We start from the raw sequence: 16,023 nt of genomic DNA, 5'->3' as shown, positions 1-16,023 counted from the left end.
TTTATTCAGGTGTGTGTTTTTCTGAAATGGTTTCTACATTGACTCCATTACAAACAAATCTAATCAGACTGTAATTAAGTCTACAGACATAGTAGTTGAAAAGATTCATAGTATTACAAAAGTTAATCTCAAGCCCTGTATGAGCACAGAAGAAAAAAATTCCAGTAAGATCCACAAATAAATTGTAAATAAACAACAGTATTTGGTTAGACCTATTACCACAGTACTGGGAAGAACTGGACAAAATGAACATTTAACCATCTTATTTACTATTTAAAGGGCTGCCAGATAAATACTGTATTTACAGAATTAATCAGGGATTGCATTATCAAATTTGAAAGTATTGTACATAATACCAAAAAATCCACAAAACGTACAAATTGAACTTGACCCCTTTGTAGCCAAGATACATGTAACTATAATACAAATTACCACTCCAGTGTTAAACCTTTAGATTAGGGAACAGTGCTACAATAATTCTATGAAATACAATTCATAAGATAATTATTAAATCTAGGAAAAACAGGAACATGAGTATTTAGGCAGCATCCAGTGACTTTTAATCCATATACTGAAAACTGAACTATTGTATTTAAGTTTCTAATGGCACATGCTGCACAACAAGTTACACATTTGTCCAACTAAATAACCACATCTGCCAAAATAGAGAAAAAAAATCTTAACACTAAAGTTTATAAACTAGAACTATGTTTATTATTTTTGAAAATGAGATTCAGATAAAAATGATTAGGGGTACTGTAATGTATTTACAGATAATCTGAACAGTTACCAGTTGACATAGATAAGGAAAGAATGACCCATATTTATATTATGGAAACTATGGGAAATAAAGTTTTAAAAAGATGTTCAAAAGCTTTAGATGTCTCAATACTGAAGTTACTATTACACATTTTCAATTTAGATGATAAAGAATTTCAAGTATTTCTTTTTATTCCCAAGAAGTTAAGATGCTTTTTTGTACGCCTGAAGGTAAATACAATATGAACTATCTATTATGGGATTTTTTTAAAATTAAGATTTAAAAGTGGTAAGAAAGCCAATGAAAAACATGCTTTTGCTATGACACATTCCCACCAGAAGGCCTGGAAGTCTTACAAAACTTATGCTATTGTATATTGTAAGCATAAGTATCAGGTTGCATCTAAAGTAACGGACCACACATTGCAAAATTTATAAGAGAAGGTTGCCAAAATTCTAATCTGCTACTGATTAGGAGAAGAATGCTATGCATTTGTTCCTAGTTGTAATCTAACCCTCATGCATATTCAAAAGCCGAGTATAGGTACAAAGTAACACTAACTTTGCATCGTTCTTTAGACTATTTCTTCAGCACTGCAGAACCCAGTAAAGTCAATTTTAGGAAGCAGTGGTAAATTCTGTGTGATTTCACTAAAAAGGCAAAATGTATAGCTTTCAAAAATAGCACTTTCATTACAAAAATAGAGTTCTAACTGCTTCTTGACCACAAAATAAACACCACCAAGATAGTTTCATAATTCTGTACTGTTTAATATTTGTAACCATGAATTTCTTTCACATAGAGATTTCCTTCTGGCTCACTAATATTCCCACTTTAAAATATATGAGAGATTTTTGCTTTGTAGTTTACATTTATATGGCTTTCCTACAAGAGCATGGAAGACCATACTGATGCCTATTGTGCAGAAATAACCCTGAAGGCAGTATCATAGCAGTGTGCAGTAGAAAACCCTTACCAATTTTTCATCAACTGTGATGAGTTGCGTGTCTTGAGCTTGGTCCTGTGCCAGCCGCCATGTGGAAGTGCTCAGTGACCTGCAGTGCAAGACTTGAAGTTAAAAAATGATTCATGCAATGAGAAAATAGAGGCAGACAAATCTTACATAAACAAGTTACTTTATCAATATCCATCTTGTAAAAAAAAAAAAAAAAATGGAAGAGGGAGAGATGAGGGCACAAAAATCCTTTTTCTCCCCAATTAGTTCTGTCTGCTGAGTTTTTGGCAGACTCCCACTTAGCAGTTCACAACAGGCTGCACTTTATGTCAGCCTACAGGCTCTCTGTCACAGAGAGACTGCCAGTGGCAAGGACTGTACTGCTCTATATGAATGTACAGTAGTTGGTTTGTCACGAACAGACAAAAACACAAAGCTGCTGCAAGTATTCAGGAACTCTGATCCTAAATGATGGCATCAGAGGAAAACAATCTTAATTCTATCCCAATGGCGTAAGCTAGTTGTACCGTTTAATAACAGGATATTAAACAAACTCACTCCTCTTAACTGATAATTCAGATACAAATTCTGTCTATACGACTAGGTACAGCTCATTTTGATTCATTTCTACCTCAATTGTTAATCTTTTTAATAACTTCCAAACATTTTGGTTAACCTTTTAGCATAATTAGTAAAACCTATAACATTAAGTATGGGCACAACTATGAAGCCAATCCTGCTCTCAATTAATTCAGTGATGGTTTTGCCATTAATTTTTATGGAGTCAGTGGGAGCAGGATTGGGACCCACACAAAAGCAGTTGGTCCCTTGGCAAAACAGTACAACAGCAAGTGAAAGAGCAGTTTTCTCTGATAACTCTGTGTGCTTCATGTTTAATTCAGATTGCTTTAAACAAATGATGCATTAAAGTGAGAGAATATATAAGTACAAAAAAGAGTGGACCAGGCTACCGTAGTTTTCGATTGTCCTTCAGAGGTTACATAATTCAGAAAGTTAGACATACTTCATAATGCAAATGAAATCTATGAGATTTTGTTTATGAGGTGTCATGGCTGACTTGCTGGTGATTTATTGGCATATCTTTTATCGCTACATTATAAAATTTTTGAAAGCCAACCATGCAACATGAGTACATTCTGAAATCCAAATTTTTCAGGAACAGAATGACAGTATGTTCAGATTTTTTTTTTTAAATACTATCTAAGCCAAAAATAGAAACCAACAACTATGTACATTTGTTTAGTAGGCTACAATACGAAATACAGTTTAAGAACTATGAGTTTGCATACAAGCATTCAAGAACAAATTTGAAAAGCATGTCATAATTATGTACAGTGCTTTGAAGGTATAGAGTCCAAATGGCTATTATAAATTCATCTATTCCCAAAATTTAGTAATAAACCAGCTTTACTGCATTTTCCAACATCAACTAAATTAATTCCCCCATTTTAGAGAAAACAGTCCAATTAACATTTAAAGTGACTGAAAAAGTTATGTTAACAATGATGACAAAGTTCTAGCTATTATTGCTTGGAAGAGTTTGAGATCACTGAGCACAGGTCAAGCCACAACTATTTTATGCAAAGTTATAATTGGAATTAGTAGGATCCAACTCCATTTGTCCAGGAAAACAACAACATTCCAAGAGGTTACGTTACTATTATTTCAAGCTCAGCGCAATTCTACTTCAGTTGTGTATTCCCCTTGGTCTATGTTATTTAATGTGCATTAATGCAGCTCATATTTAACTATATTAAATTTGATTTGCCAAAAAAGCAGTTTGCCATCAATTACAAAACAAATTCCTTCTTTTATTATTTTTACTATTTCATGATAATGCAGCTTTCTTAAGTACAAAAATTCTTGCATCATCCCACTTGAACACGTGAACTCATCATTCTTGCTTGAGCTGACAGATTTCCTCTGTGGCAGCACTGGAATAATAGAAACCAATTGTTCTGGGTGACTTCAGCAGAAATGCAGATGACAAACCTTCTTAATTAGCTTAAGGTCTCTTGGCTATAGTGACAACTGTGTGTCTGTCTCAGGTAGCTTCTGGCTCAATTCTAGCAGGTGGCTGAACTCTGGATCTTGTTTTTGGGCTGACATTGGAGGTGGAGGGGTGAGAGAAAGGGGATATGCCTTTGTAGACTGACCATTATCCACCTCTGTTTTGTTGGTTGAAGCACTCACTTCTGTCAAGCTTTCTTGATGGTCTGATCTTGCAGGCTTACTGGACTGCCTTTCGTAATGTGCCTGTACAGTGCCTAGCCAAATGATGTTCTGATCTATGACTGGGGCTCCTAGATACTACTGCAGTACGAATAATAAGTTATAATCTACTGTTTCAGAGGGCTCAAAGGAAATTGGCAGGCTAATAAAATTTATTAGCCTTTTAGTGATATTTCAACCTTTACCCATGAACACAACCTTCTCTGGTTCCATCTTACACAATAGTATTTTTTTTTCAGATGAAGCAGAAGGAAATATGGGTGGAGCATTGGGGGGAGAAGTCTTGGTCCAAATAGGAATAATTGAAACTAAAGAGCTTATATGGATATCTTCACCTTCACAATATCAATCAGCAGAACAGTCCAGGGGGATGAGCCCAGGTTAAATCAAAGCTGTTTACATCCAGAATATTAAGGAATTTCCAAGCTATTTTAAACAATAAGATCACATAGATCAGACTGATCTGTTGGTAGGAAAGGTATGCTTGGAAGAGAGTGGGGAGTGTCAGTACACAGCCTGGGTTTCAACTATTGCTGCTTCCTGAGGTTCTTGGAGTGCTAGGAATGTGCAGACTAAGTCATGCTAGTCAGATTCAGGTCTCTCTTGGCTGGTGAAGGACAGTGGGGAGATGATAAAACCATAATTGGAACAGATTTTTTACGACTCCCTGCAGAAGAGCAAGATATCAGCTCTGCTTAAAAGGCTATCTGACCCTTGCTCAAGAAACCATTTTGATCCTGACAATAGTCCAATTTTTGAAACTGTCATACCAGGAGAAGTTTAAAATGGTTTAGCAAGGCAACTACAGCATTGTCTGTGGCCCTCCAATCTCTGATCCTACACATCTTCAAATGTGGTATAGTACACAGAAGGTCATGTTTTTTTTGGTTGAGGATCATCTTATGGTGATGAAGATCGTACGCCCATAGCAAATTTTGAGATGCATCAGCCATTTTTTAATATCAACTGGCCATGAAGTGCAGATGATACAGCTGTGGACACTGCAGATGTTGATTAGTTACTGAAGTTTCTCAGTTCTGTTCATTCTGAAAGCTACTAGGAGGAGAGTGTGATAGGTTCCCCCTGGAAACTGGGGTACCACTGAGCCCTCTGACCCACCAGCCTAGGCTCCTCAGCCTGTGCTGCTGTGACAAGCTGCAGACCTGCTCCTGGTCTTACATTTCCACCAGCATACACACAGGTAGGGACACACCCAGCTCTCTGACTAGCCACTGCACAAACCAACCAACAGTAAAAGGGCTAAAGCCACGGTAACTCTCAGCTCCCTAGGCACGCATCCCCTCTGGAGCATAAACCCAAAATTATACTGTCTTGCGCTGCACAAAACTGTACGGTGTAAACTCAGAGTCCCCACCCCGCAATGTGAAGAGGAATACGCAACAGCCTCTCTGAGCTAAGATTCCCAAGCACCTCACTCCAACTCACTGGTGTAGATAAAGCAAAAACAAGTTGATTAACTACAAAAGATAGATTTTAATTGATTATAAGTGATAGCAAACAGATCAAAGCAGATTACCTAGCAAAAAACACAAACTAAGTCTAAGATACTAGAAAGATAGGATATGAAATAGCAAATTTTCACCCTGGCTGATGATACAAGCAGGCTGCAGATTCTTAAGGGACAAACTGCACTTGCTTTACAGCTTGGAATCCCCAGGTCTTTCATACACAGGCTAGAAATCCCTTTAGCCTGGGTCCAGCACTTCCCTCAATTCAGTCTTTGTTCCTCAAGCGTATCCAGGATTCTTCTTGTGTGGGGAGTGATGTCACTCCCTGTCTTATAGAGCTTTAGCATATTTCGGGAACCCTTTGTTTCAAAACTTGATTCCCTGACCGGTTTGTGGAAAAATACTGACATCCCAAGATGGAGTCCAGAGACATATGGTCTGGTCACATGACCTTGCATACCTGAGTTATAGCAGTCTAGAACATTCACAGGAAGGTTAAGTTCTTCCAGGGTCCATTGTCTTTGGCTTCTTCACTGTTGTACCAGAAAGGCTAGTTGTGGGTGTCACCCAGAGTAAGCATGATTGAAATGCAGACACACAGTCAATATTCCTAATTTTAGATACAAAAATGATACATGCATACAAATAGGATAATCATATTCAGCAAACCATAACTTTTCCAGTGACACTTCACATGATCTGTCTTGTACAAAATGCATCATAATTATGCCATAATCATATAATAATATCACTGTGCAGAATATGGGGTGTAGTGTCACAGAGAGTTTTCAGCAATTACTCTTCTGTTCAGATGCTCCCATCTATTATGTCAGAAAGAAACTGTATAGGAGTTGGAGAACAATTTTGTAGCCAACAGAGTGCTGCCCACAGAGCACTCCTGAGGAGCAAAAGAAAAATAACTTTGCAACAAAGCATTGTATTTTCAAATAGGAATAAAGATTCACTAAAGAGAAAAAACAGCAAAACATTTAACTGAACTAGCTGTACCTGCTAGAAAAAGAAGTACTCAGTGTTTTCAAACAACGCTATGTAATATTTTCACCACAAGTCCTTTATTTATTTTTGCACTCATCAACTGCGAGAAGGAATTATATCAACTGCTTGGGCTGGTATATAGGAAAAGAAGTTAGAAGACCACTGAAAACCTATGAACTCAGTATTCATTCTATTTTAATCTTTGATTTTCAAATAACTTTTTACTTCACTATAATAAAGACATGCATACTAGTCTAGGTATGCTTTGGCTTAGATAAATAATTCTTTTAATGCAAATAGCATTTTGATCATAAAGCACTAGTAGAAATCTGTTGTTCTTGAGATCAGTGGATAACCAAGACTTAAACTGAAGTTTTACTTTAAAAGGTGGCTCTAAAAATGGCATAATGGATGCCAAAGTTTATTCTTTTAATTTGCATATCAAATATTCTCAAGTTTCTTTTATACTACTACAATTTTTCCACTTTTACAAATATTGCTAATGTGTGTTCATTTTATATTATATCTTTATAATTTCCATGTTAGTTTCTTTATTCTTTCAGAGGTGTTACAAATTTAGTGCCAAACGACATCTGATCATGAGTTTTCACCAAATTGTTCAGAGCCAATCCAATCCCTTGCTTTTAAATTTGCGTTTAGGAAATTATGAGTAGTTAAACGTTAGCTCATTTTTAAATGAAGTTTTGGTATTGGAATTTCTAAGGATTTTTCCTCTCTGAAAAATTCACACAGACATCCAATCATGTTTTCTTTGTGTAGGTAAATAAAGACTAAAAAAAAATGGAACAGACAGATCACCAGTGCATTAAGTTAAAAATGGAGTGGCTGGCACTGGCCAAGCTAACGAAGCTACCCAGGGAAAAGATCTCTCATACTAGAGGGCTCTTTAATCTAGCAGAAAAACATATACGAGATTGAATGGCTGGAAGTTGAAACTCCACAAATTCAAACCTGCATTATGGCATAAGATTTTATCAGTGAGAGTTATCAATCATTCAATCAATCAGCTAGGGTAATCCACATCAAGGAATGTGGTGAATTATCCAGTACTTGAAGTCTTTAAATTAAGATTGGATCTCTACGAGATATGCTCTAATGCAACTACGTTATTACATTTGATGCAGGAATTACTAGGGGGAAAGGAGGGCAGGAAACTGATAGCTTGTATTATGTGGGAGGTAAGACTATATGATCACAATGGTCTTTTATGGCCTTACAAATCTATGATACGAGGATGATAAATAAATAAATAAATAAATAAATCCAATAAGCCCTGTTTACCTCTGTGGTGGACATGGCTCATGAATCTTTAGTTCTGAATGAAAACACCCTAATGGCAGATCAACTTGCAAAACTTCTAGTGTTTGAGGAATTATATTGGCTGGAGTTCGATATTTTTTTTTTTCTTTTCTATACTATCAACCAAATGTAAGCCAAATTAAGCATATTCCAAGTCTATTCCTCACAGATAGAAAGGGTGTCAGTTACTACAGAGGACTATTCCCCACAACCCAGTTATTTGCATTCAACTTCCAAATCTTTTTGACAAAGTTTACTTAAGTTTGGCTGATAGTTCTGGGCTCTCTTTACGGAATGAGAGAGAAAAGTGTGCAAGGACAGTTCCGTGAGGTCCAGAAATTATGAATTCTCAGCCCAGAAGAGTGCTACTGGAATTACTCATTAATTTTCTTCATAAATAGAAGGAGTAAAATAGGCAGACGAATTAATTTTGAAACAGTATATTCAGAGCCACTGCCTCCTAATGGGTCAGGAATAAACTCTTGTTCTGTCATTTCAGTCTGCTTACCAAAAGATCCCAGTTTTGCTATGGACAAAAAGACTCCACTCAGTTCACCTCTTGTCTACTTATCCAGTTGTGCTGTGCTGATTTTTGCTATGCAGACCCCAAGAAGAGGTTACACTTGTTTGTCTGTATGGGCCATCACTCTAGTGCTGTCCATCATAGTGGACAGGTTGAAGTTGCACCTGTTTTTGTAAAAGAAAGATGAGCTAGTCAAATAGCTTGGTTCTCTAGCCAGTTTCTGCTTCTTTTCATGACGATCTTCCCTGTACTAAGGATTTACAGTCAAACAGACTGGCAATCATAAGCCTATATGTTTCCTTAAATCAGATGACCTCTTTGAATCTGTTCTTGCTTGCTACCAGGCTAGGGAAGAGTCTGGGAGCTCTCTATTTGAAATGGGGTTGAAAATGAGCATCCAAAAGAGATGAGATAGCTGGAACCTGAAGTAGAAGCATATGGAGTCTCTCATGTCAGTAGAACACATGATACTAGCATATCTTTCGGGCTTAACAATTTTTTGAACTATAGAAGCTATTGACTGATTTTTATCTTTCATGGGAAATTAACTTGTGGAACTTGGTATTGATTTTGATTCTACAGTATTTGATAATTTGAGTAGGAGTAACCCGACTATTCAAAGTTCACAATCATTGCAAGAAATTTTGGTCTGATTTTCAAAGGTGTTGAATACGAAAAAATCTCACTGAATTGATCTCACAGGGTGCTACTTGAACTCAGAGCCAGCAGCTTCAAAAACTTATCCCCCCCTTCAACCTTTCACTATCCTCAGGTTCCTTCCCCTCAAAATACAAGCACATCTCAGCCTTCCTCAAGGGTGCCCATTAGGGAGTCATTTGAAATTCCCTAATCCTGACCAATCAGTAGCTCTAATTTATACCATTGGTGTAAGATCCCACAGCAACCTTATACCTGGGAAGATAAGGCATAGCAGCGCTCCTCATTCCCATCATGACCACTTTTCCTCTTTACATCAGGGAAGCAGAAGCCAGCTCTGCTGATACCATCACCATCCAAGAGTTCTGCTATAAAGGAGAACTCTCTGCTGACCATTCCTGGCTAGTTTAAATCCACTTTGTGCCATTCAAGCTCAAGAAGTGCCAAGTGGACTTACCAGACCTGAGCTTCGGCTCAGATTTGTTAAATATGGAAAAACATTTTATAAATATTTTAGCTAAATTTTACATGAAAATTAAGCAACGCATTTGGCCTAAACACTAGTCTTGAAAATGTGTTATTTTTAATCAGATTTTAAGATTCCACTGACTGATTTTAGGTGAAACTAAGACGACTACATATTAACCAATACATAGTAACACAACTCCATTTCTTTTTTTGCATTTAAATACACAACCAAAAAAATTAAAAAAACTTATACATTTGGGAAGACTGATACAGACACTGAAGTAATAGAGACTTATCTAAAAAAATTAAGGAAAATGTAAAGAAGCCATGTTTAGAAGAGGTCAAATTCCTGTGCTTGCCTGGCTGGTACACAGAATGACCACATGCAGAATATTCATACTACTCTGGTCTATTCAATAAGGTAAGACTGAATTCACTGTAAAAAAAAAAAAAAAAAAAAAACAAACCACGCTATTTAAACCACTATGTGGGAGACATCTGACTGATCTTTTAGCACTGCCTTTTGGTCAACGGTTGGAGGTATGTTGAAGAAAATTTGAAGTTTCGAAAAAGGAAAATTGGGTCATAATAGGAAGACAGAGGAAAGCCTTAAATCAAACCCCATGTCTCATTCATCATATAATAGTAGGGCTTTGAAAGCACTCATGAAAAAGCATGTATTCTGATCAAGCGTAAAGGGAGTTTTAAGATGAACAACAGTAGGTACTAGAACAAATAAAAATCAAAACTCAACCCTTGAATACACAGAACAGAAAGTTAACTCTTGGGAACCTTGCATAGAAAGGGACAAAGCAGAAATAATCTAAGAAAAAGCTAGACAAAGGATGTGAATGTGAAACAAAGTTATACATTAAACCAATGTAACTCTCTAAGCAGTATTTATTGTACATGAGCTCAAAGGCTCCAGGATGGTGCATTTTATATTCTAAAAATAAAATAATATATAGCTAGAAATACATTATGATTAAGAAGTAGATTCAAAACAAACTAGGGCATTTTTTCATGTAGGATATAGATGTTATGATAATAAAATTATTAGTAAAAACTGAGTTTATGGATCTAAAAATTCTCTCTCTCTCCATATATTTATATATATCTGTTTATAAAACAGATTATGTGAAGTCTCTGTATTACAATTTTGTGGCACATAGTGCATGAATAACTTGGTTTTGGAGGAGAAGCAAGTCCGCAATTAAAAGTAGCTACATTCTTAAACAATACTTGCACATCATAATTTCTCCTCTGTCTTCAAAATTATGTTAAATGATAAACACAGAAAAATGAGTTTGAGATAGGTGAAAGGAAAACTGTTCTAGTCTAGTTTACACTACAGAAATTGTTACTTTAAAATGGAAAAAAAAATCCAAACTGTGAAAATGAAAACATTAAAAAGTGTCACAGGTATAAGCAGTTATGATGAAGAGTTGATGTATAATGTAATATATATCCCAATTTACAAGGACTAACTGAATTTGCTTTTCTGCTAGAGAAGACTGCATTTTAGGTATACAGGTGTTGCTCATCTGGAGTGTGCTTAAAAAAATACTAAAAAAAAAAAAAAAAAATATTAACATTGTTTGACCTTTGGCTACTAACTACCAAGTATCATATATCAAAGCCAAGTAGTACAGAAGATCACCTGTCTTTGGAAATTGAACTCACGACCTTGTAAGTACTAAATACTTTATTAAAAAGGAAATACGCACTTTCGTCAGAGTGGCTCAGCACACTAAGAATGAAACAAATCTGAGACCAACTCTAAATTACTATAGTAGCTGTCACAGAACATGTAATGTAAAACGTACAAGATTGTAGATATTAATTTCTTTAGCAATGGGGACATTTATAAGATGTTCCACTGATGTCAAGTGACTGAATTGTTTTGCACTATTGCAATCTGTTGTAGAATAACTTCTGATCAGCAATTTGGTGTGTAACTGGGGAAGGGCATTATGCACTACTCCCTAAACCAGAAGACACACGTCTGGAAATTAATCTCTGATCATAATCCTGAGTTGGCAGATTCTCAATGCAACAGTGGAAACTTGGATGTTAGAGGGGAAACAATCCTAACATTTACTAGTATTTAATTAATTTGGCCCACGCAGGATCTTCTTAACTATCGACTGATTTGGGGATTATCTATTTTTGGAAAGGGTCTTGAGAAATGGGGAGAAGGCTGAAGGTGGAGGGAATTTCAATTAAAAACACAGGTGATCTAATTTTGCTATGTCTGCTTTCTGAATGTCAAACTTCTCCCCTCACACACACATATACAGGCCACATCAGTAATAACTGTAAATAAAAACTGTTCTAAGTGCTCTCTTTGTAGTAAAAAGAACATAAGTCTCAGGGTTTAACACCAACACTGCAAGGAATGAAAGAAACTCAAGTTCCACAACTAGAGCCCTACAATTCTGCGGATATCTGCTTTATATCCGCACCCGCGAATATCCACAGACCATTTTTGCAAATTGCAGATTGGATGCAGATTTTGTATCCACGCAGGGCTCTTTCCATAACCCACCTCTGTGGTAGGAAAGTCTGTGCTCTTTTTCTGGTATAAAATGTATCCTGAATTGTAGAAAATTAAACAAAAAACCACTAGAAACTTTACATAAATTTTAGGTTATACAACATTACTGCATGTCTAGCCTTTCCTCTTGATGTTGCCTCCCTTTTCATTTCATTGAGCATTTATAGTAGCATGCACTGTATTGATAGGTCTGGAGATAACACAAGATAGCGAGGGCCACAAAACCTGGCTTGTAAATTTGTGCATCTTATTCTTGCCTTCCATATCCCCAGAACAGTCCCATTTAAAAACCATACAGCTAACTGTGTGCAAAATAATTTTTTAAAATGTTACTGAGAAACTTCTTGGTTTCACATTTTCAGGCCACAAGTGAAGCCAACTTATCTGTTTGGCTAAAGCAGTGTTTCTCAAACTTGGGATGCCGCTTGTTTAGGGAAAGCCCCTGACAGGCCGGTCCGGTTTGTTTACCTGCCCCGTCCGCAGGTCTGGCCGATCGCGGCTCCCACTGGCCGTGGTTCGCCACTCCAGGCCAATGGGAGCTGCTGGAAGCGGCCGCGGGCCGAGGGACTTACTGGCCATCGCTTCCAGCAGCTCCCATTGGCCTGGAGCAGCGAACAGCGGCCAGTGGGAGCCGCGATCGGCCAGACCTGCGGACGCGACAGGTACACAAACCGGCCCGGCCCGCCAGGGGCTTTCCCTATACAAGTGGTGTGCCAAGTTAGGGAAACACTGGGCTAGAGAGCCACAATTGCAAAGACAGCTATGACACACACACACACACACACACACACACACCAGCTATTTCACACACAACTAATGTGTTTCACTTTGAAATACTTCATAAAAATCAATGAAAGGAAGAAATGCACTGCATTCTGGAAGTAGTAACTAAATGAAACTTACCATTTTGCAGACTTGTCTGCAGTCAGAGTTCACTCTAGTCATGACAGTGGGATTATCAAGCTAATGGACCCCCTTAAATCCTGTCCTGTTTCATTCTTATTCCATCTCCTTTGTCCTGCTTTTCTTCCCCAACCTTTGGTTTCCTTCCTGATCTATAGCTTTTGTCCTCAATTCCACCCCAACCTTATTTCTCTGTCACTATTCTACCATAATTATCCACCTTGCTGCTTACTCATCACACTTGATTTTAAGCCTTATTATGCATTTGTGGATTTGTTTCCAGCTCCAATATGTTTAGCTGCTGCAGATCTGCATTTTACAGTACTGAGAGTGGAACCATCATGACACTTTAGCACGCTTCATTTAGTGTTGCATCCAAACAACACGCACAATGGTGCAATCCCGTATCCAGGAATCAACATTAACTGAACATCCAATAAAAGTCAGGTTGTGTTGTAAATATCATTAGAATCCTTAAGACAGAACTTGGCCAGACTGCAGTAGTCAATAGTTCCAGTTGGACTTCTGGTGGAACATTAGGGTGTGCAGCATATTTGCTTTTGATCTTTAACCTCATTACACTGTATCAATAAGATTTAAAACCAGTTAGAGACAACACAGAATATAAGAAGTATTACATCTTTCTTTAGGAGGAGTCTAATCACAATGCTCTTTTGTTGTGGGCAAGACTGTGAAATAATTAACTTCTATCATGCACATTTGCCTTTGGCTTGAAACAAATGACCAATTGCAATGCAAGTTACCTCCTGCTAGGGTCTCCTATTATAGTTTTATAGAGTGTTACATCAAACATCTAGATACAACAAACTTTCTAGGACACATTTGAAAATAATCATTATGTAAAACTACTTTAGAAGATAAACCTGATAGAGATAGATATATATCAGAGAACACTATAGAAGGTAAATATCTACTCTCTTGGGACAATACTACTTTAGACAGATGAGGGATACATTATTGTATGTTATTAGCACATAAGGTGATTTTACTGTAGTTTATTTTGAGACAAATTAAACTGTATTTTCACTCCACCTTTTTTCTCTCTGGACTTCATGTATCTTAATTTTCCCTTCTCATTTTCTATTTACAGCTAATTTCTTTACTTGCTCTTCTGCTTAATCTAGAGTACTGAGAAAGACACATTTTAAAAAAAAACCCAAATAAATAGTTTATCTTCTACATTTTCTTATGGTCCCCTGTTCCCTTAGTTACTGCATTATTCCCTTCCTCCACCCCAGTTGATTTTTATTTATATTTTCTTTCCCCTCTGTTGTATTCTCTCTCTATGCTCTTGCCTTTTGAGCAGCTATTAGCTCCTTAAAAGGACTACCTGCTAATGCTGACTAGTTTCCAAAGTGGAATAAACCCCTAAGGCAAAACTAGTGCTCAGGATGCAAAGCTTACTCTTACTATAAATTCCAATTCAAAACACAGGCAACAATATTGAGAGTTTAACCTGTGGCTTCTCATTTTCAACACAATCACCATCTACATTTAGACAAAACATCACTATTGTGAAACTGCACTTCAGACAATTTACAGAGAGCATATAAAGATCCCCTGAATGCATCACAGCAGTGTCAGACTACTTCAGCAAAAAGCTCTACGTCGTTGTTTTAAAAAGATTACAAAAAAAATTAAGTCACTCATTTTTCATCACATTAGGCCTTCAAATATCTAAAAAGAATACCTTATTTTATAACTATAATCATGTACAGCCTCTCAATTATGTTGTTTTAATATCTCCCAAAGAGCTTCTGTGCATGAAGTATCAAAGATTAAAAGATCTACTTAAATGTCAATTAAAACCTAATATTTATTTACATTCTGTTGAGTACATTAATACAAATTTTATCATTAACATTTTGTGGGAGGCTTTTTACTTTGTTAGATTAATATTAAGATGGCAACTGGGAAAAGTATACAAATATTAAGGAGCACAAATTTCATGAAAGATATGCCTTCAAATATTTATTTAAAAGTAAACGCTAAAATTAGAGTCAATTTTTTAAAATAGTGAATTAAAGTTCAGTATGAAAATAAACTTCTATATTACTAGTCCAGTCTTATAAACAGCTGCAAGAAATGTTTGCCTACATGAATTCTGTGGCTGCCTACAGTCTGTCTAGCACAGTCAAAAGTTAATTTACTTTCTCTACATCAGTTGCAGGTCAAGGGAAGATTCAGGCAGCAATAAATTACAGCAGCTGGAAGTGGCTTGTTAACAAAATGGTATCTAAATATACCATAATGGCCAGCAAGGGACAATGTCACCTTGAAATACATAATAGATAAATTTACACATATTTTTAGTTTAAAGAGAGACCTCTCAGGGCCCTAAGTACATCTGATATAAACTTTAGTTCTAATTTTAAAATTTGAATATACATTAAGGTCAAAAATGAATTTCACCTTATCTCCTTCTAGATTGATCAAAGGACCTATTTTATTTAGTTACAGAAGACTCTATATAATACTTCTGGGCAATCTCGAGATACACGTTTGTAAAGTAGTTAGACTTAAGTTCTTACAAGAAGACAATGAACCTCATTATAGAAACAAAACATTTAACAGTGTGACAGTGCCTTGCTTTCACTTAATTGAACTAAAACTTTTTTAAAATTGAAATTCCTCATATTTTTGAAACAGGATGAAAGTAACGTAAATGCAGAAAATTCTTAAAGAAAATGTTTAAATCACCACAGGACTCAACCAAATCTACTAAGACTGCTAGATTAAATAGTGCAGAGAGTAAAGGCACTGCACAGACTTCACTCAGTAGTCTATTTATACTAAGACTAGGTTTAAGCTTCCCTATAAAAGTATGTAAAGCTTCTCAGGATTACAGTAAACATGGTTTTTCATTCCCACAACCCAGTCAATAAAAGGAAAGTTAACAGTACGTGCAAAAGGTGATTTCCCCCTCCTCCCTCCCTCCCCCCCGCCACTGTTCCAGGAACAGTGGCTCCATGTTAAAATCTGGAGTCTAAATGAAAACGGTTCATTTTTTAGTTTCTAAAGAACCAGCAATCCTCAAAAAAGCATTGTAAGGAAACTATTTCTGTATACAAATGATCTGAACATCAAAAATAAGCGAAACAGCTATGAACAGGATTAAGTCTTCCCTTCATCCAGATACAT

The 16,023-nt window shown here is 36.5% G+C and overlaps 1 protein-coding gene across 2 annotated transcripts in view; it reads right to left on the bottom strand.

Moving 5' to 3' along the window:
• Window positions 1-16,023, bottom strand: part of NDUFS4 (NADH:ubiquinone oxidoreductase subunit S4) — a 62,627-nt gene that overhangs the window by 34,283 nt on the left and 12,321 nt on the right. Inside the window, exon 2 of one of the 2 annotated variants that reach the window (XM_034774017.1) lies at window positions 1,737-1,815. The exons of the other annotated variant lie outside the window; for it this stretch is intronic. Coding sequence (XP_034629908.1) covers window positions 1,737-1,815 — 79 coding nt within the window. The remainder of the gene's footprint in view (window positions 1-1,736; window positions 1,816-16,023) is intronic. 2 annotated transcript variants of the gene reach the window in all.

Source organism: Trachemys scripta, chromosome 6 (assembly GCF_013100865.1).
Source record: "Trachemys scripta elegans isolate TJP31775 chromosome 6, CAS_Tse_1.0, whole genome shotgun sequence".
Lineage (NCBI taxonomy): Eukaryota > Metazoa > Chordata > Testudines > Emydidae > Trachemys > Trachemys scripta.
Note: the sequence above shows the minus strand (reverse complement) of the source record. Positions and strands in the feature narration are given on the sequence as shown.